Source organism: Nesoenas mayeri, assembly GCF_963082525.1.
Source record: "Nesoenas mayeri genome assembly, chromosome: Z".
NCBI lineage: Eukaryota > Metazoa > Chordata > Aves > Columbiformes > Columbidae > Nesoenas > Nesoenas mayeri.
Genome location: NC_137542.1, coordinates 57,326,578 through 57,346,582, shown reverse-complemented (window position 1 = coordinate 57,346,582; position 20,005 = coordinate 57,326,578). Strand labels below are relative to the sequence as shown.

Here is a 20,005-nt window from a genome sequence, read left to right as displayed (position 1 = left end):
AACCACTTCAGACCAAGTCCTTTTTTACCTTCCCTTAACCACAATCTTGATAAAAAATGAGTAACGTTGGGACAAAAAAAAACCCACAACCAACTAAAGTAATAATCCAATTGTTGACAATTTTGAATTTTGTTAAGAAGTGGTTCACATTCATGTTGCTCAGTTACATCTGTGTGCTTTTCACCACTTGTTTCAGCTACCTGCATTAATCCACCCAGCTCTCTCCTCTTACCCTAGGCTTCCACTGCCATCCAAATTTAAACTGGGAAACAGAACCCACCCTTTCTCCATCTGAGTGTAGAGCAAGTGCTATGAAAACAGAAGGCAATGTCTACACTGAAATTACCTGCAGTCATCTGAAAAATCCGAAAGATAACTCTTAAGGTACTTTGAAATGCTCCAGCTTTGGAAAAACCTGTAATATTTCCAGAGGCATTATTATTCTATTAACTGGGAAAAAAAAAAAAAAAAATAGAGAGAAAAAAAAGAAGGGGGGAAAAAAAGAGCTGAAACTCTGTGACTTCTGCTTGTTCCAAACTTTCCAGTCATTTATCCAGATCTGAAAACAGAAATAATCTGCTTACCTAGATTATGGAATATGGCTCAACAGAACATACTTTTGTGAAAATATTAAAATTTAGATGAAAAAAAATTATGCAGATAGGCAAGACTTGGGACAACACGTATGGAGTATGAACAGAACCTGCAATAACAAGACTGGGCTGAACATACATGTCATCCTTCGTGTGAAACACAGCCATCAGCAGAAAAAAAAGCCTCAACTTGTCATATCTAAATATAGTATACTTTTAATGGAAACATGTAGCTCTTTCCCAGGATGTACAGTAATTCCTCTATTTAAATACGTAGTGAGGAAATTTCAACACTGACAAAAGAGAAAAAATTAAGATTTCAGCTCTATTTTGATTTAGCAAGAGGTAAAAAAGAGATGTATTCTAGTTTACATATCACTTCGCTGTGTGAATTGTGTTCCCCAGGGATCAGTATCAGTACTGGGGCCAGTTCTGTTTAATCTCTTTACCAATGACCTGGAGGAGGGTAGTGAGTGTACTCTCAGTAAGTTTAAAAGTGACACCAAGTTGCATGGAGGTATTGATCTGCTGGAGGGCAGGAAGACCCTACAGAGGGATCTGGACAGGCTGGATCAATGGGCTGAGGCTAATTATATGAGTTTCAACAAAGCCAAGTGCTGGGTCCTCACTTGGGTCACAACAGCCGCAGGCTTGGGGAAGAGTGACTGGAAAGCTGCCTGGCAGAGAGGGATCTGGGCATGTTGGTCAACAGTGGCTGAACATGAGCCAGCAGTGTGGCTGGGTGGCCAAGGCGGCCAACAGCATCCTGGCTTGTGTCAGGAATAGTGTGGCCAGGACCAGAGGAGCGATCATCCCTCTGTACTCGGCCCTGGTGAGGCCCCACCTCAAATTCTGTGTTCAGTTTTGGGCCCCTCACTATAGGAAAGCCATTGAGGTGCTGGAGAGAGTTCAGAGAAGGGAAATGAAGCTGGGGAGGGCTCTGGAGCACAAGTCTGATGAAGAACAGCTGAGGAAACTGGGGCTGTTTAGCCTGGAGAAAAGGAGGCTGAGGGGAGACCTTATCACTGTCTACAGCTACCTGAAAGGAGGTTGTAGCATGGAGGGTGTTGGTCTCTTCTCCCACATAGCGAGTGATAGAAGAGGAAATAGCCTCAATTTGCACCAGGCAGGTTCAAATTGGATATTAGGAAAAATTTATTCACGAAAGGGGTTGTCAGGCATTGGAACAGGCGGCCCAGAGAAGTAGTGGAATCACCATCCCTGTAGGTGTTTAAAAGGCGTTTAGATGAGGTTCTTACGGACATGGTTTAGTGCTAGAGTTAGGTTATGGTTGGACTCAATGATCCTGAGGGTCTCTTCCAACCCAGTGATTCTATGATTCTATGGCTGAAAATCATCAGAATGTACCTGGCAGTTCACAGGCAAAGGAAATTAATGGGTGTATTTTAAATAAAAAGAGCATAGTAATCAGATAAAGGTAAAGGCTGTAAGTAGATAGCCTCCATGTAAATGTCTAAATCTGTAGGCATAAAGATACTTGCTTCTTTACCACATTAAAAATCTCCCTAAACTCTGTCATTATTTACTTACGTGAATAAGTTACTTGAGAAAGACTAAAGACCACCGTGAACTGGCAATTTATTGTGCATGTTATATAGAGTTTGTGTTGCTGAATACGTACACAACGCACAACAGTAAAACAGAGACAAAATAAATTTCCTTGTAGGAAGAGATTTTAAAATCTTAGGAAGCACGCATTGAGGATGATGCATTGGCTTCACTTCTTTTAAGGAATATAAACTATCTGGTGCTTGCGCGCATGTAATGGAAGTAAGAGAAGTCACTTCTTGATTTCTTTTTGATTTTAACAGATACAACATACTTATTAAAATGGATATGGAAAATAATTTGATGAGCTTTTAATTCTGTTATTTTACTTCCAATACAAATGAGATTGCTAGTTTCTGCAATTTCATCCCAAACATTCTATTTACAGAGGCAGCTTGTGTGTAAAGTGACCGTTATGAAAGAATAATTATCTTTGTTACTGAAAGATCTGCCAATAAACTCAGGGAGAGATTTAGGACTACATCACTACTCCCCAGTATGATGGCCTTTACATGCCCTTTTATCATCATCTTACCTTCTGCAGTTGTCATTTTCCATTTTGATACTTGTAAAATAGCTATCAAGAAGATTTTTACATCCTACTGTCCTCCTTTACTTTACACTAAGAAAAGTTAAAAAAATTTCCAAATATTTTTAATCATCAAGGAAAAGATCACACAATGTATTTTATTTCAACAGTATTAAAAACAAGCTTTCCATCATTAAAAAAATTGGTAGTAGTAAAAGGAACTCAATTTGTCACATTTACTTTACAACTCACAGATACCTTTGGAATAGCACGAATACAGGCCACACAACTGGTAACTGCAGCAGGAGATACAACTTTCTCAGAACTTCTTTCTGAGGATTTGTTCTTCCAGAGATTCAGTGCAGACATCTGAACTTTTATCACATAGTTCATTTATCTGAGATTTGTTATTATATTAGTCAATCACTGAAGCCGTTCTAATTTAGCTTGTAGTGATTTAAAATTTCCAATAGTAGTCTGCACCACTAGTGTTGGGCTCATAGACTGAAGTTCAACCAGGTAGCAACTAACAGCATCCAAGCAAACATTTGTGAATCGTCGCCTGTAAAGAAAACAGAATAATAACGAGCTCCTTTTTGTTTCTGTGTATTAGAATTCATCTGAAATAGAAAGTGAGCATTGAGATTTAATGAAATAACATATGAGCAAGACATCTGTCAGCTACTTGTAAGTATTTAACTATTTATTAGAAATACTTATTTTTGAAATACAATGCTTGTGACCAAGGCATAATGGGAAAATAAATAAATAATTACTATTTATCTAATAATAAACAATGAAACATGATACAGTTAAAGGCAATGTGAAATCTTTAATATTTAGATATTACTTTACCTATTAACGTAACCAATGTACAAGTTGTTAATTGAGATAGCAATTTAAATATCTAAAATTAGTATCAGACTACAACAATTTATGTACTAATATCTAAGCAGATATTAAAATTAGAAAACATTCACTAAGGCTCTAATAAGTTTGAGTGTTTAAATCAGCTAAGCATAAAAGACCAAAAACATGGGAAAAGACAGATGTAAACTCTATGTGAACTGGGGACATTTGCATGTATATTTTCAAGAGAATCAGAAAAAAATATGGTTAGAAGTATTATCAAGACTTTGCCTAGTTCTGCTTACTGTGACAAGATAGTTCTAACTGAAGTTTGTATAGTCTATTCACAAAAGTTGCAAAAGCTAAAGATTCCATAATATGCAGGCAACTTGACAAAGCACATAGCTATTCTTCTAGCTAAAAGCTTTTTATATTATTAAATATAATAATTACAGTCTTAATATAAAATTAATTAAATTAATATTAAATGAATATTAAAACCTTGCTGCAGACTAAGCTAAATTTTAGTCCTGGAGACTGATTCATCACCAGCCTCTTAAAAATAATTTGGGAAGATCTGTCCTCAGGCTTAATCTCCTCTTTTCCAGAACACAAGAACTCAGTGCTCCTAGCCTTCCTTCATTAAACAATTCATTGTTTCATTCACAAAATGCCAGATTCTCATTTTTCCCCACTTGTCCCAGATTCCCTCAAATTTGCCTGTATTACTGCTTAAAGTATGTTCCTAAAATTTACAAAATAATCCTCTCAGTTCCTCATGAATCTTCAGTGAAGTGGAGAAAATTCTCTTTATTGAGGTAGTTTATAGGGAGTATCCTACCAGCTTCTACCAACTGGTTTTAAGTGAGGAGTCTCAGTATTTCTTTCCTAGTGGTGTTTACTAAGTTCACCCAAAAGAAAAGAATAAAAGCTTTGGGGATTGCTGAAGTGCAGTGCTTTAGGATATTTTATATCTTTCACTATTTATTAAGATATAGTTGCCTTTCTTACCTCAGGAGTACTTTGCTTGGATCTTGTGTATATCCTGATAACAGTAAATGAATACACTCTAAAAGGTGTAGAGGTTTTTTTATTCTATTCCAATATGGGTCCTAAAAAAAAAAATCCAAAATATTAAGGAGACAAATATTAACGAGATAAGAAAAAGCACCCTCTGTGTGTGTGTATAAACAAATTGTCAGATGTGGTAATTATTTATTCATTGTAACAAAAATATAACAGAAACTGCAATTCTATCTTGATCTATATTAAGTCTATAATTTACTATTTTGACTTTTGACTACTAAATCATATATAAATTTAACTCAGTTTTCCATTTCCAAACACTCTGTAAATTAATAGATTTTAGGAAGTCCTGAATGCCTTACATTGTAAGGAATCTGGGTAAAAAGTCAATTCTCTTTGTTTTAATTCTGTTTAAGCTTGTTTTACAACCCAAAAGTTAAAAATATGACATTCTTATTCTTTATGCCTACTGCATCAATAGATTAGACAAGATGCAGCAATACAGCAAATTTTAATCATTAACAGGAAACAAGAATAATATATTCAAAATATGCTGTTCCTTCTATAACATAACAATTCTAATCCTACTTAATCCTAAATCAGATTTAGGTAAAGTAAAATGATTAACAATTTTCCTTATATTTTAAGATTGAAGTGAATAAAGTCAACAGGGGAAAAAAAAGCAGCATTAAGGGCCTTTGAATCAAAAAAAGCTATGAAATTGATATTTTGATATATAACACCTTACATTATTTTGTGCTTCCTGCTAAAGACAGACCTTAATAGTAGCTGAAAACAATATTTTTATTTTGTGGTTATTTTCCTTACCCGTGCTTTAAATAACTGGTCATATACTTCTAGCAGCCTTGGCAATGGCACTCCAATTTCTTGCATGGTGTATGTTACAAAACCTAGATCCCAGTTCAAAGTGCAGACCTGTTGCTCTAGAAACTGCACTAAAAAATCTGGAGGACAAAAATAACGGGATGTTTAGATTTCACCTTGCTAATGGGGGTCTAGCAAAGAAAGGCATTTGAAGACAGAAAATTAAAGCTTGGAATAAATCACTTTCTACACAGTTAGTCCTTTTCTCCTGTGAAACACAAGTAATAGTTTGCCCCATTATGCACTCAGGGAAGGATATGCTATCAGCAACGCATGACAGGGATTATTCATACTATGTACTTTATTACAGTTCTGCCATGAACTATGCTGTTAAGAAAAGTTCATTAACTTTCATTTCAGCACAAAAGAGCATACTATCATTTCATATGCTAGAAAAGCCAGCAACACTAGTGAATATTTTACCACATTTAACTGTCAGTAACAATTAACAATACGCTGACAGCACTATATTTTCTTTTACAAAACTAGAATATGATAAAAGGACACTTAGTGCTGAACAGCATGTTTTCCAGGCTTCTATGTAATACCAAGTTCTCAAAATATCTGAGCATCCCCAAAGCAGAAAGATGCTCCAAAAAGGTTCAAGAAATCTGAATTCTGATTTTAGCATGTGCCCATGCAGATGGCAGTGGATACTTCAAAAGACAGCAGATAAAAGTGGCTGCCTAAAATCTTACTATATGTGTATATATACCTTTTTACTTTGGCCTTTGATAAAAACAAAGTTTATTACTTTCTAAAATGGGATCTACTAAATCATCCAAAAATAACTGTTGCTGCCTTCTAAGCTTCATTTACTTCCCGTTCAGGGTCAAAAACTGTAAAATCCAGTAAAATTCCTCGATAAATTCTAGGAAAAACTACACCTGTAAAAAATGTAATGGTTTAATAATCATACAATAATATTTTGTTTACAAAATAGGCCAATAGGAATTCAATTTCTAATTTTCATCTAACCTCCCTCTCCTGAATCCCCTATCAAAAGTCACTGTCATAACAATGCTTGTGTTCCCAATTTCTGGGAGAAACTTAAAAGTACTACTCAGCTATCCTCAAGATCAGCTCCATCACTACTGACAGCTGAAATAATTTATTGCTTCAGCTACAGTGAAAAAAACATCACAAATAGCTACAGTAATTATGTATCACAAGCATGTAAGAATGTATCACAAAATTACCAATAGTCTTTCTTCCTAGATTTTAAATGAGAAACATTTCCTAGGTTAAAACCTTTTTTAAGAGACTAAAAAAGGAAAGCTGTGATCCATTCATGTAATCCGTATGTTTATTTACTATGCAGGCCAAACAACTTGCCTAAAGGAAAGTAACGAGGTGTTCCAACATATATCTTTCCAAGCAATACCATCTTCAGACTAAGTTCTTGCATTCTGTCAGCGGGGCTCAGAGACACACTCTTGCTCAGCTCTGAAAGGGAAAGAAATCATTTAGAGAGAACTTTAGGGGAAAAGTTGCACATTTATACACAACTACTCTGTGTATAAAGTACTCAAGTACTCAAATTTACTACTAGCACATCAAAATCTTTTGCTATTGTCAGTGCAAAATCAGCATGTGGAAGTGCAAATGCAACTTTTTCTGGTGTGTGTGTGTGTACATTTACAGATTTTAGTGTTCCCTTGAAGTTCTGTGCAAATCTACTCAAAAAAACCCCAAAGAACAACAAAAACAACCAGACCCCAAAACTCTACCACCAAACCCAACAACAAACTCAGAAGAAAACCACTAGCGCATGGCTTTTCTTTCAAATCACTGTCAGTGTTGTTTCCACAATAGCAACCACAAGCACAAAATCCAAGAAAAAACAAACATAATTTAAAAAACCCCCCAGAAACAGAAAGATAGTGAATTACCAACTCTTTTGTTAAAGGGTGAGGAAGATTTACTACAGCCAAGAAGCAAGGCTTGCAGAGCTATGTCTGCTACTCTGCTTCTCAATAAATGGACAAAATCCTTACACTTCTACTCCTGTCAGCATTATAAAAACACAGAACTCCCTGAAGATTCTTTAATTTTTGTAATGATAAATGTAACATTTTCATTCTAATTTCCTAATAGTGAAATCTTCAGACAAAATTTTTCTATATATCATGGAATCTTAAAACAAGAAGGGATGAATTACTTCAGAAATGTTATCTAGAATGGGATTATTCAAGCTATACAGGCAATATTCTCCAAAATATATGTGTAAAAATATTACTTTTCTGTCCTTCAGGCATACAAGCCGAAGGCACACAAGTATATTTAACTATACTTACTGGAATAGTCCAGCAAACATCCACTTGGACAGCATATCAGTAGCAGTACAGTTAGTCTTAAAAGCTCTATTTGTATCATTTTCCTACAGTTCTAGTTCATATCACTCCTTGTCCATTAAGACCTACCTTTCTCAATGATTTCTTGCCAGAGTGTTTGCACCAAGATAGGATCAGAATGACCCGCACAATGTATAATTGCAAGCTTGCATTCTGAGAGCTTAAAGGGATCAGCAAATTCTCCATACAGCTGAAAGAAAAATTATTGGGCTTTAAATTTCAAGTAGGATAAAAAGGACATTTTAAAATTAATCTTTTCTTTATTTTGTGTGGTGGACATCAGACTAGTAATAGTGCAACCCAAGTAACCATTGTCAACACTAAATTTTTTATTTTTTTAGTACATTTCGTTTCACTTCTTAACTTCAATCCCCAATTTTATATGAACTTATAAATACTAACAGTAATTTTCTAACAATTTTCCCAATAAACGAATAAATCTAGAAGACTTAATAACAAAGATAAACATGGAAGAAATTAAAGTACTAAAGACTGGAGGAATATCAAAGTACAGAAAAAGACAGACTTGGGTAACGTTCTGAGACAATGCCAAACTGTCCATTACTTTTCCTAGTCAGCATAGGAACATTCTTTGCAAAACATTTCATCCCCAACTCTCCAAATGTTATAAATTTAGAAACTGAAAAATACGGAGAAATTTTAATCACCTTGGTTATATCCATCAGCTCAGCATCAAGCTGGGAGATTGCATCTTGCACTGAAGAGTGATGGGAATACTGCCGTTGTAATGTTTCTTGTATTTGAAGCTGGATCCTTGCAACCTTGTTTAAAAACAAAAATAAAATATGTCAAGATTGGATTCGTTTAATGAAAGCTTAAGAATACACTCAGAATTCACTTTAACTTATTTAAATGTAGAAGTGTTACTGTCTTTCATCTCAGAGTCTCCTATCAACTGCATAATTTTGCCACATTGTGAAGAAAGCCCAGAAAACTTTCTACAGAACTGGTAATAAAAATGTCACATGCCAATATGACAAAGTGAAAGAATGCATTTACAATGTAGCTTAGATTAATATTTTTTCTTACTTCCATTTTCTCTTCTAGTTCATGTAGGAATTCACCATCTGCAGCTATAGAGGATATGGCAGTGGAACTTTTGGCACTCAAAATGGCACGTGCAATGTATTCAAGACGCTGCTGGAGAGAAATCTCTGTGCTGCAAAGCAAATATACAAAATAAAATGGGGAATTACTATAGTTATTTGACAGTTAATTATATTCTAACTAGACTCTGGGAATTAGCACATGACTTCTCCAGATTTTACTAAATCAAGCAGGTCATCATCCAACAATGTAACATCATCTTTGTTGCAGGCTCAGTTCTAGTTCTCTATCCATTGCTCCACAGTTACACTATCACATTACAAAATTCCACGTAAGAAATGACCACTTAAGATACAGTACTTAAAACCAGGAAATACATTGCAAGCTAATGTATAATATATAAAATAAACATGTAATTTCTTCCCAGTAATCATTTGGATCAAAAGCTAATATATTCTGTTGACTTAAAATCTTTTTAGCACTGGCCTTTTCTTAAAATACCTACATGTAGTTTATTTGGTTTTTAACCAATTAGCTCAATGTATGCAATAGATCACACATAATCCATACCTATGCAGGTCAGCCAACTTAGCCAAGACTCTGGCTGCATTACTAAAATTTCTGTTCTTTTCAAAGTATCTCCACAGTAAATCCATATAACGGACTTTGTTTTGGTCAATCTTGGTCATCCGCACAAGGTAGGGTTCCAAAAAGGGGGCAGTAACCTGCAGAAGTCATAAAGATAGCATTTATATTCTTCCTCTCTCCTCTTTTTTAAAGCATCAGCATTATTACAATTAACTCTTTCAGTTCACCTGCAACAGCTTGTCCGTCAAGTCAGCTTGTATCAACCAGTTGTAAAGTGCAATACTGAAGAGTTCATCTGTGGAACGCTGAGCTAGCTTCAGCATTTGTTCAAACTAAGGGAAGAAAAGGCCAAAGCTGTTATTCTAGAAGTGGTTACATTACACCAAGCACTGAATATATATGTGACAATGCTTAGGTTCACGTTATTTGCATGTCATTGTTTCTATGAACACTGTATATAAATACACCAATTTGTGACAAATTTTTACTTTTATCTGCCCCACTAAACTATTTCATAATTTTTTAACAATAAATTCTACACCCCTTCAAATCACAGCATTTTTTGGAGTGCAGTCATGACTTTTTGGTTAATTTCTTACATGATGCCCTGCTTCTTCATTGCTTAGCATGTTGGGGTCAGATGACAGCACCGGAGGACCTGGCTTTTTGGGTACACTTGGAGACTGAGGAGCAGCTTTACTTTGATTCACCAACTCTTGAAGGGTGTCAGTGATGCACTTGTAGCTGTTCAATCTGTAAACAGAGGAAAATAAAAGCAAAACCTCACAGTTTTCCTTGCAACTGTCTATGAAATACTCTTCTCAAAAGTTGTTACTGTGTGCCTTTGTAAACACAATTACTAACATTCGAAAAGATCACAGACTGTTGTCAGCCAATTGCCACAATCTAGTCTGTTCTCAATCATCTTTCTAACAATTCTTTCTGTAATATTCAGATCACAATGTTTTCTGCATCTATCAGTTTACCATATGTTCCAGTTAAAGTTGGTGCCATATTAATGAGAAACATGGAAAGCATGCTAGGCAAAACCATCTATACTGTTTTTCCTTATTAAGAAATGCTTGTTGTTACCCTGCATACCTCGCCCAAAAGAGTTACTCTTCTGGTGCCTTGAAATAAAGCACCCCGTATAATAAAGTATTCTGAAAACTTGCCTCTCTTGAAAAGCTTGAAGTCCAACAACATCCTCTTCTGGTTCTCCATTTTTATAGAAATGAAGGCCAAGACCTTGGGGATCTTTCTTCTCTGCAGCTGTAAGAGAGAGTTCTACTACTCCCTCATAGAAACGCACTAAGAAAGAAACAACAAATATTACCGTTCATTATTGTGTGTCACAAAATGGTGATAAACACTTCCATTTTAGCAAGCAATAAAAAAATCTTATTCACTCTGATTTGTGTTGTATACAGGTCCACGCCTGTACTGAACCTGTGGGATTATATGCAAGTTTGAAGTTACAGATTTGTACAGAGACTGACATCTTGACTGTTAAAGAAGTTATATCTACGTTTGAATTACATACTAGCTTCTACCGAACAAAACTGTATTCAGAACCATACTTCAAACAGCATATTTAGTATAAAACCTTACCTGCAAAAGTACAATAATTTATTTTCTGCTTACATACAACAGTTTTCCTATAAACATTTTTGCCACATATATGAAACAAACGGACACTACAACATGAAATAAGTGGATGGGAATATTTTTATATAGAAGTAGTTTTTTTGATTGTATGGTGAAATCTAGAAAGGCTTTAAAAAAGAACGGGTTGACGTATATTAAGAGTTACTAAGTAAACAAACGAAGCAAATAGAAGATGGCACAAAAGGATATTATAGAAACTGTTTACCAGAACATGATCAGCAATTGTCTCTTACCTTGCCTATATTGTGCACAAACATTAGCAAGGTCTACTTGATTGCTGATCTTCTGGTATTCTTTCAGTGACTCCCTTAGCATCTTTTCTTTTTCCAGTTTGCTTTGAGCCTGTCGAGATCGCTGAAGCAGTTCATTTGCCTATAGACAAATTATGGGAAAATGGAAATCATTAACATGAACACATCATGAGCAGATCGTGGATATTGTTCTAAGTTAATGATTTATTATTCCAGACTTCAAAGCTGAAACAGTAGAATCATTATCCTCTCAGAAGCACTCTCATTATTTGATAACACTAAGTTTCTAGCAGAAACGGCAGTAGAGAGAAAGGCTTAAGGCTTAAACAACCAACTGGTTCCCCATTCTCCCCTCACCAGTTACTTTTTCAAATTTATTTGAAGAGCTTCAGAAAGTCTAGTTCTTAAACACAATAATCTTTCCAGAAATTCGATGAAACAAGAAGACAGAAAATAAGAGACCATGCTGAGGAAAGACTGGATTAAGAACATATTTTATCAACATCAAGAAGACCGTTTCATTAGACATGACATTGGAGGTAGAGAACCTATGAACACTACAAATAACTGCAAATGCTTCAACCCAGAGCTTGCATAATCTTCATCATTAATCAACTACAACATAGAAATATGCACATGACCTGCCTTCATTAGTTCTTGTGCTCCTGAAACTACCTAAGCACAAGCTGCCCAGCTTACCTCATTTGAACATGTTCTAAAGTTCTATTTTGGTGCTGTAAAATCTGGAAGTGCACTTACCTTGGAACACAACGCATCATCGGTGCTATAAAGAAGAGGACAGATATCTTGCAAGTGGGCAATGATGCCATCCACAGCAGCATTATCTCTGATATAACAGTTTATGAGAGAAGAAATGAGTGCTCCAGTCAACTCTCTGTCTCTAATTACCAAGTCTTTGAAAGCAGTAATCTTTAGATGTTCTTGAAGTTCCTGAAGATAGAATTTAATTAGTTTACCAAAGTTTTTACGTTATTGTTTAGAAATATCACAACATTCTAGCAGCTAAATTAACTGTTTCCAGTAAATAAATGCATAGAAAACTCCAATGACTGAAGTGTACAGCACAGAAATACATTCTTTAAAACACACATTATAAAACAAAATGAAAATAATAAAGAAAGCCCTATGAAGGAAGGCACTAGACTCTTGGATGCCAAAGGATGGCAAGAACTGCTTGAGCAGACCTCTGCCATCTTCACTACGTGTCTATTTTATTTCAGATCTCTGCAAGTAAGAATGAAATTAGCAGTTCCCCTTACTTCACAAGGCATTGCCAGAATGTACAACCTATAAAATGAGTATGTCACAGTTTTTAATAATGGGAACCATCTGAGTACTGTCATAGATTAAAAAAATGACAAACGCATAAAAAGGAGGAATTGAAGAAATTGGAAGTCTGTACTCTTTTTGCTTTTTCACAGTAAATTACATTGAAGGTTATTAATTCTTTTTAATTATTAAGACTATTTGCTCACATAGAGTTGCCAGGAGTGTCTATATAGTGTCTATGGATGTAACAGTGTGAAAATACTATTACAAAACTCCAGAACTACTGAAGACAGAGGAAAAGATTCCATTTGTTAAACAATTAGTTAACTCCTTGGCCAACACAAGAGAAAAGCTGCCTGTGTTGGAAATTATGCTAACTCCCCAAAGCGAGAGCGTAAATAGCTCCAGCTTCTCTGCATTTTTAAAGTTTAAAAATTTTTATTTTTATCAACAAAGAATACAACTTCTCAAAACCATTTATTTTCCTTTTAAGTGCTAGGACATAACCCCTAGTATTCAAATTAATAGCTTTTTCAAGGGCTGGATGCAAATTCAACATTAGCAAACGGTACATAGCAGTAGCACCACAGTTCTGTAAGTCTCCTTCTTTACAAACAAGGAGAGAGAGGCTGGATTTGAGACTCTACAGTCCTATTGCTTTTCACTTTTAAACATTTACCAACAGTAAGGCAGAGAGTGAATTCCTCCTGGCCAGACAATATTGATCCATTCTTTTTAGCACATTTTGCAGAATGTGCTGAATGTGAAAAGACAGTAATTCATAAAACCAGACTCATTAAATGACAATAAAAGTAAAATAAGAAGTGACACTTCCAATTCGCTAAAATTGGGTGATGAGGTCAATACATGTTAGTCTCAAATATAAACACTTGCAACCTGACTGAACGTCCACCTATGGTTTAAAATTCAGGATACATTTCTCAATGAAATTATAATGTTAAACATAAAAATAATGTGATTTGGATCGTACCTTCTGCAGCTCACCTACAACAACACTGAACTGGTGCTCACAGAGCAACTTCCATAAAGCCAATGCCTGGCAGGTTTTGCGAACAAGTTGCTGGATGCCTTGAAGTGAGGTCTTCTCAGTTAGCTGTGCCTCAGCTGAAAAGCGAAGAGACTGTCAATGAGTAACTGTTCTACATGCTTCAAATTAGCCTGTAAATTGAGGTTTTAAAATAATCTCCTTAGATTTTTTTTTTCTCTCAATTCAGTATTTATTTGTGATAGGACAACATACTCACTTGTCTCACAAACTGCTTCACACTTGCTATCCTGAAAATATAAATGGATGTGCAGCTACCAAATATTTTAATGAGGAGATGAAACAATCTTATGAAATATGGAGACCATTAGGAAGAACAAAAAGAAGACAGGTAACAGCACAATTTCAAGATTGTCTGCACGGGGAAAATAGGACAAAGAGGACATGTATCTACACAGCATTGAGATTTAATTCTTCTCTGAGAAAGCTTAGAGTGTTTTAGAGTTCAAGTACTTTTATTTTAGTTTAATAAATTGAGAAATACAACTTAGGTTTTGCAGTGGCTCAAGACCACTAGATGTTATTGTGCCAAAATCCAGATTATCGTCACAAAGAGATACTCTCTTTTGTGGTCTGCTTTATTTGGTTGCATTATTAAGCTTTCAATATCAAAGTGAAAGGTAATATCTGAAGCATGTAACAAAGTCTCTTAAGGCTGCAATATTTCTCTATTTAGTTTTGAGTTTTCATTCTGGGTACATAATTCATCCCTAGTAGTTGTATGTAAATTATTTTTTCACATCAAAATCACTGTAGAAGCACTGTTCCCAGCATGATACAGTCCGGAAGCAAAAGCAAGGTGCTAGCAAAGCTCTTTTCCAAACCACAGTGCTTTTTCTGAAGGATTGTTATAAGTATGGCATATTGATTAACATCGAATTTGTATGGAAAGAGGTTTTAACAAGAAAAGAGAACATGTAAATGCACCATACCCTGCTACTTCCAGGTCAAAAGTAATTACATACCATGGTATTTCCTCTGGAGGTCTTGCTGGACTTGCTGAGAACTTCCGCCATCAGGCCGCATAAAACCCAGGAGCCTCTGTTGCAGATTGGCAGCTGGTGAGCTGAAACTGTAATTTCAAAACAAAGAGATGCTAGTATGATAACAAATACTGATCCTTTTAAAGATGAAATCTAACAAGTCATTTTAGCTGAGATGAAGCTATGCACATTTCCAACGTCATACAGATATGCACAGTAGTTTTTCAAGAGATAGACATTAAATATCACTAGAAAATTGGCGCAATGAATCATACCTTGGGTTTCCAAGCGCTCCTACTGTAGCAAACTGTGAATTTCTATCCAGAAATTCTTGTAAACCTTTCAGTTCTTGCAGTACACATTCCAGTCCATGGGATGGAACACTGCTTTCTATCTGCAAAAGAAAGTAGACTTTACAGAAAGCTTGGTTTCCAAACTTTTTTCCAAAAAATTTCCATTTTAAGCTAAAGCCACAAAAAAGACAAACGCAAAGAGGGCACAACAAATAAACAGCATAATAGTAATACTATCACTGGAACACAACATTATTTTACCAGAAGCATTGAAGAGGGGGCACACATGTGAAGAGGTACTAGTTCTCTGCAGATACACAGTATTCAAGATGCTACTTTCTTTGCCTCTTTGATAACCAAGTCAGCTGTGTTTTACTGTTTCCAGCTCTGAACTAAAACAATGATTGAGCATTACTAAGACAGAGTATAACTGCTAAGGTCTTCCAGAGTCTCCCAGTTACCTTAAAACTGGAAGAAGAAAGCTCATGTAGAACTTAATTTGCATTGCTGAAATTACTCAGTTCAGGATTCTATTAACATCCACGGTCAGATAAGACGTTGTTATTTTGATCATGGACAAAAAGTGAAACACCAAGATGTTAGGAAGATGTTGGATATTTTTTTATGTCCTTATATAACCGCAATGTTTATCCTAACCCACTAAAGCATTTTATTCTTAAGTTTTGTCTGGAGGTGGTATGCAGAAATGAATTGCAATCACTAAACATTTAGAAAACTGGCCATTGCCATTTAACAACAGAGATCAAATTACAGTTAGGTTTCTTAAAAAGTAACACTGAAAACAGTAGCTTAAAAATATTTAGAACATACAATTACTCCTCAGTTAAGAGCACAGCACTTCAGAAAACATTCATATAGCAACAATGTTTTTTTTTATATCAGTTCTTAATAAGAATGGAAGTATAACACAGCTTAAGATATATACTATAAGGAACTTCTAAAGATATAAAATGTTTTACATACTGCAACAACTTCTCGATTGCCACTTTTGAAAACTCTCTCCAGGACTATACTGCCATCCCAAATATTTCTGCAACACAAAACATTACTGTGTTAAACATCAAGTAATTTAAGCAAGTATATTTGCAAGTCTTGTACGTATAATTTCTTAAGAAAGAAATGGTAATGTTTTTTACTTCAAGGTCTAAAATAAGGATTTAATTTGGATGAAAATTAAACATTAAAAAAGTTACCATTACCCATTTCTGAATGGTATAGATACATATAATTAACAAAATTTCAAATTTTAAAACTTTAATTAAATCAAGCTTGACAGTCTCAAATACTTTAAATATAGGCCAATATTGTTCTCTGGAAATACAGTGTAGGTAAATAAGTGTCATAATAAATATTTCTTTCCCAACCAGCATGCAGACAGACGACCGACATATGAAGAGCTCTGTTCTTGCTTGGGGTGTTAGTAACACAGGACTCAACAACCAAGTAACAGAATCCTCTGTAGTTTTGCTTCATTGCTGATTTCAACTTTCTGTTTTAAGCCTCTTAACAGAAAAGACTTCAAGCCAGGACTTCAATCCTGTAAGTCCTTCTGCATTTCTGTTTCATCCCTTAGGAGTTTGAAACATATAACTCACAGGTTTGAAAAATATAAACTGCAGTTTTCAGAGTTGTGCACATACACTTGATTGCAGAATCAATGCCTAAGCAACTTTACTGTCCTAGCCATTCACTGAATGTATTATCATTAACGGAGCTGGAAAGAGAATGTATTATACCAATGGGTACTTCATAAACAACATAAAAATGCACGTTACTAACTTCAGATTTAAATGCTATTAAGACAGAATTCACCACCGACGAGCATTAGGGGAAATAAAAACTATGAAACAAATTCAGTGACAGACTCTCCTTTCACGCAAACACCTCACCCTATAATCCGAGCAAAGTATATGCAAATGCCATTGTGTCTTCCAGAAAATACTATTTCAGGACCCATCATTCCACTAATGGATGTACCAGGGTGAGACATGGAATTCCCAGAAGGAAACATGGGAGTTGACATAGTAGGAGGTTGTAAACCTAGGGTGAAAGTAGGTAAATATTAATCATTTGAATGCAAATAAGAAAGACTAGTTGAAATAAACCTCCATTTCTCCAGCAAAGGAAAACAAGGCATTACCTTGCCCAGGTGTTGTCAAAAAGCTAGGATTAGGATATGGACTATCAACAGTCAAGGGGGAGCCTAAAAGGGAAAAACATCAGTTTGTTAAATACAAAGAAAAAAAACCCAAACCAAAATATAATCCATAAATCCCTGTGCAAAAGCAGCAAAGTTGTTAAATCAAGTACTTTAAAGTTGGAACCATTTCAAGATCTTTTATGTATAGTTAAATACCAAAGTGCACTGATTTCTTATCAACCTAACATTCCATAAGTGTACCAAATAGATATGTTTCAAGAGCAGCTCTTATGCTTTTTCTTCCAGCATTCGTGTGCTATTTAATGCACATCATCTGTTACCTGCGTTGAATATAATGTTGTCCACATACTTATTCTTGTTCTTCACTCTCTGACTGCTCCCTTTCCTAATATGGGCACCTACTCTCAAAACACTCACACTTTCAGTCTTTTAAATCTTTTCAAAGAGTAACAATTTTACCTCCAAAGCACTCAACTGAAAGAAAATGGTATTATTACTCTTTAATTTTTACATAAGGCAGTTGGACAAACACCACAGCAATACTGCTAACTTGGAACATTCAGTTTAATAGTGTCCATGGCCTCAGACTCACATGTGAATCCTCATACCTTCTGCAAATTAAGTCTGAGCCCATAACTTTAGACCCCAACATATGAGGAGCACATGTAGTCATCTACAAAAACATCCATGTACTATTAGCATGTAGGATGCTAGACCACAGAAAGGGCAAGAAAACTGACACTCTAGAAATTTAGCTTTTATGAAAGAATCAGCTCTTACTTCATTCACTACAGTTCTCTTAACTTGGCAATACACAACAGTGTAAAGGATAATAAAGTTCTTCACCAAACAGTGCCAATGCATTCTCAGAGCACATATTCCTGTGTGCCAAGTAAAACACAAACGTGCAGAAAAGCTGCACATGAATGCTTAAATAGATTTTCAACAGTAAGAAAAAGAGGGAAGTTAAAGGTGCCTGGCTTTTTAACGCTAACATTATTGTAATGTAGTTTCACATGCAAAATTTCAAGGTGTTTTGGTCAACTTCTGTCAGCACTGTGTGACCCACCACATGGGACATTCATAATATCAGAATCTTAACTTCATATGACAGTTCTATACCCTTTAAGCAAACGGAGTAAGGAGTATCTGAACTGGTGCCATCTTCTACCTGGACCTGTCATTGAAAGCAATGGGGAAACGCACGCTTTGATACTACGTTTCAAAGAAGCATACAGGACAGCAAATAATAAAAATACCCAAATGTTTAGACTTCAGAAAAACACATTTACTTCTAAAAACAGCCACCTCATTGATCACAGAGCTACCTATCACTTCCCCCATACCATATTCATTCTCAGTCTGCTCCTAGCACCTGTTCTTCCCATAGCTGCTGTCCTCTCTAACTCAGATTTAATATTTAATTTTACATTCTTATGCCTAGCCTCACCCGCTGCCGACATTGCTACTGTTCCACATCATCACACTTGGAAAGCGATGCCACTGATGTACTGAAAACAGCCACTCTTTTACTGTTTTAGTACGAATTAAGAATTCTGAGAAAGATGGTCAACTACTTTTCCAAAACTTTGTTCCAGTTGAGCACACTTTTCTCCAATACTTAGGAATTTGTATATAGGTCAAAACCAGCACTGAAATGCACTTGAGAGGAATGGATCAAACTCTATAATCAATTAGCCAGTGAGTGGAAAATCAAGAACTATTTTAGACAAAAAGAACACAGGTACTTGTGAGAAGACAAAACACAACCTATTTAAGAGAAAAAAAAAAAACAAACAAACCACCTCTCCAAAACCAAAAAATGCTTGCTACTTACTGGCAGGAACAGGAGAACCCAAAATAGGTCCAACATTGCTTGGAGGCGGCAGAGCTGATGGAAATCTCATTTGTGCTTCTCCTCCGTATCTAAAGTTTCCATGCAAAGACAAATTTCCTCACATTTCATACATAGTCCCCTTTATTTTCATGTCTTTGAAAATTAACAGCAATTTTAGGATTCTTTTAAAATGGGGAATACAAAAAACCACCATAACTTTACAGAAATATTTGTGACTGTATGATACTTTCAGCAGAAGAAAACTAACGGAATATGCTTTATATTAAAAAGCACTAACATATGCCACTGCAAAGATAAGTTAGATGAACAACTAAGTATATTCTTGTGGACATTTTAAATTCTGCTGATTATGTGGTATGAATATGCTTTAAAGAGAAATTTACCAATTCTCAAAATCAGGCTGATGTCTTGGTATCATTTTAAGGTTTGCCTCTACAGCAAAGTGGACAGAAGGACACATTTGAGACAGCTCATGCTTATCCTTCTACTGTCTACAAATAATTTCTATCCACCTCTCTCCTATAGTGAGCACTTTTTAAACATCTTTCCTTGCTAATACACATCTCTCCAGACCTATTGTCTACATTTTCTCTGGAATATAAGCATCCCAAAGGGGAACTATATAGCAATCACCATTACTTCCTTTGTTGATGAGCCCTAAATTAGTGCAAAGGCATTTTCTATCAGGTTTAACAGTCTATGCTCATTTTACAACAACACTTGCTCAAGTAGCAGATTAAAGAGTCTGCACAATTATTCACTGGCTACAGTGATCCTGCACATAATGTTTGGAAAAAACTTACAGAATTGAAACTTACCTGAAGAATGCTCGAGTAGCCCAGGCAGATACTTCTCTATCACATGCAGCATTAGAACAGGCCAAGATAAGGCAAGTGGCACAGGCCTGATCCTCCTACAGCATATTATACTATTAGTGTGGCAGCTTATATCAA

At 35.5% G+C, this 20,005-nt stretch overlaps 1 protein-coding gene and 1 long non-coding RNA gene across 2 annotated transcripts in view; one reads left to right on the top strand and one right to left on the bottom strand.

The window, feature by feature from the left end:
- The first annotated feature begins 221 nt into the window (after positions 1 to 221).
- LOC308052104 lies at positions 222 to 8,924 on the top strand. Its single transcript, XR_013923547.1, has 3 exons — positions 222 to 384; positions 3,305 to 3,378; positions 8,874 to 8,924. It is a non-coding gene; the product is annotated as an uncharacterized lncRNA (long non-coding RNA).
- The window catches only part of NUP155 (nucleoporin 155), a 28,228-nt gene continuing 11,099 nt past the window's right edge, over positions 2,877 to 20,005 (bottom strand). The window contains exons 15-35 of the mRNA XM_080362889.1: positions 19,871 to 19,965; positions 19,032 to 19,120; positions 17,174 to 17,236; positions 16,923 to 17,073; positions 15,997 to 16,063; positions 14,995 to 15,113; positions 14,702 to 14,802; positions 13,662 to 13,795; positions 12,140 to 12,331; positions 11,363 to 11,501; positions 10,637 to 10,772; positions 10,061 to 10,214; positions 9,689 to 9,793; positions 9,444 to 9,598; positions 8,856 to 8,985; positions 8,474 to 8,587; positions 7,875 to 7,995; positions 6,787 to 6,897; positions 5,395 to 5,531; positions 4,552 to 4,652; positions 2,877 to 3,253 (exon numbers count right to left, since the gene is read on the bottom strand). Coding sequence (XP_080219015.1) covers positions 3,115 to 3,253; positions 4,552 to 4,652; positions 5,395 to 5,531; positions 6,787 to 6,897; positions 7,875 to 7,995; positions 8,474 to 8,587; positions 8,856 to 8,985; positions 9,444 to 9,598; positions 9,689 to 9,793; positions 10,061 to 10,214; positions 10,637 to 10,772; positions 11,363 to 11,501; positions 12,140 to 12,331; positions 13,662 to 13,795; positions 14,702 to 14,802; positions 14,995 to 15,113; positions 15,997 to 16,063; positions 16,923 to 17,073; positions 17,174 to 17,236; positions 19,032 to 19,120; positions 19,871 to 19,965 — 2,553 coding nt within the window. The 3' untranslated portion in view covers positions 2,877 to 3,114. The remainder of the gene's footprint in view (positions 3,254 to 4,551; positions 4,653 to 5,394; positions 5,532 to 6,786; positions 6,898 to 7,874; positions 7,996 to 8,473; positions 8,588 to 8,855; positions 8,986 to 9,443; positions 9,599 to 9,688; positions 9,794 to 10,060; positions 10,215 to 10,636; positions 10,773 to 11,362; positions 11,502 to 12,139; positions 12,332 to 13,661; positions 13,796 to 14,701; positions 14,803 to 14,994; positions 15,114 to 15,996; positions 16,064 to 16,922; positions 17,074 to 17,173; positions 17,237 to 19,031; positions 19,121 to 19,870; positions 19,966 to 20,005) is intronic.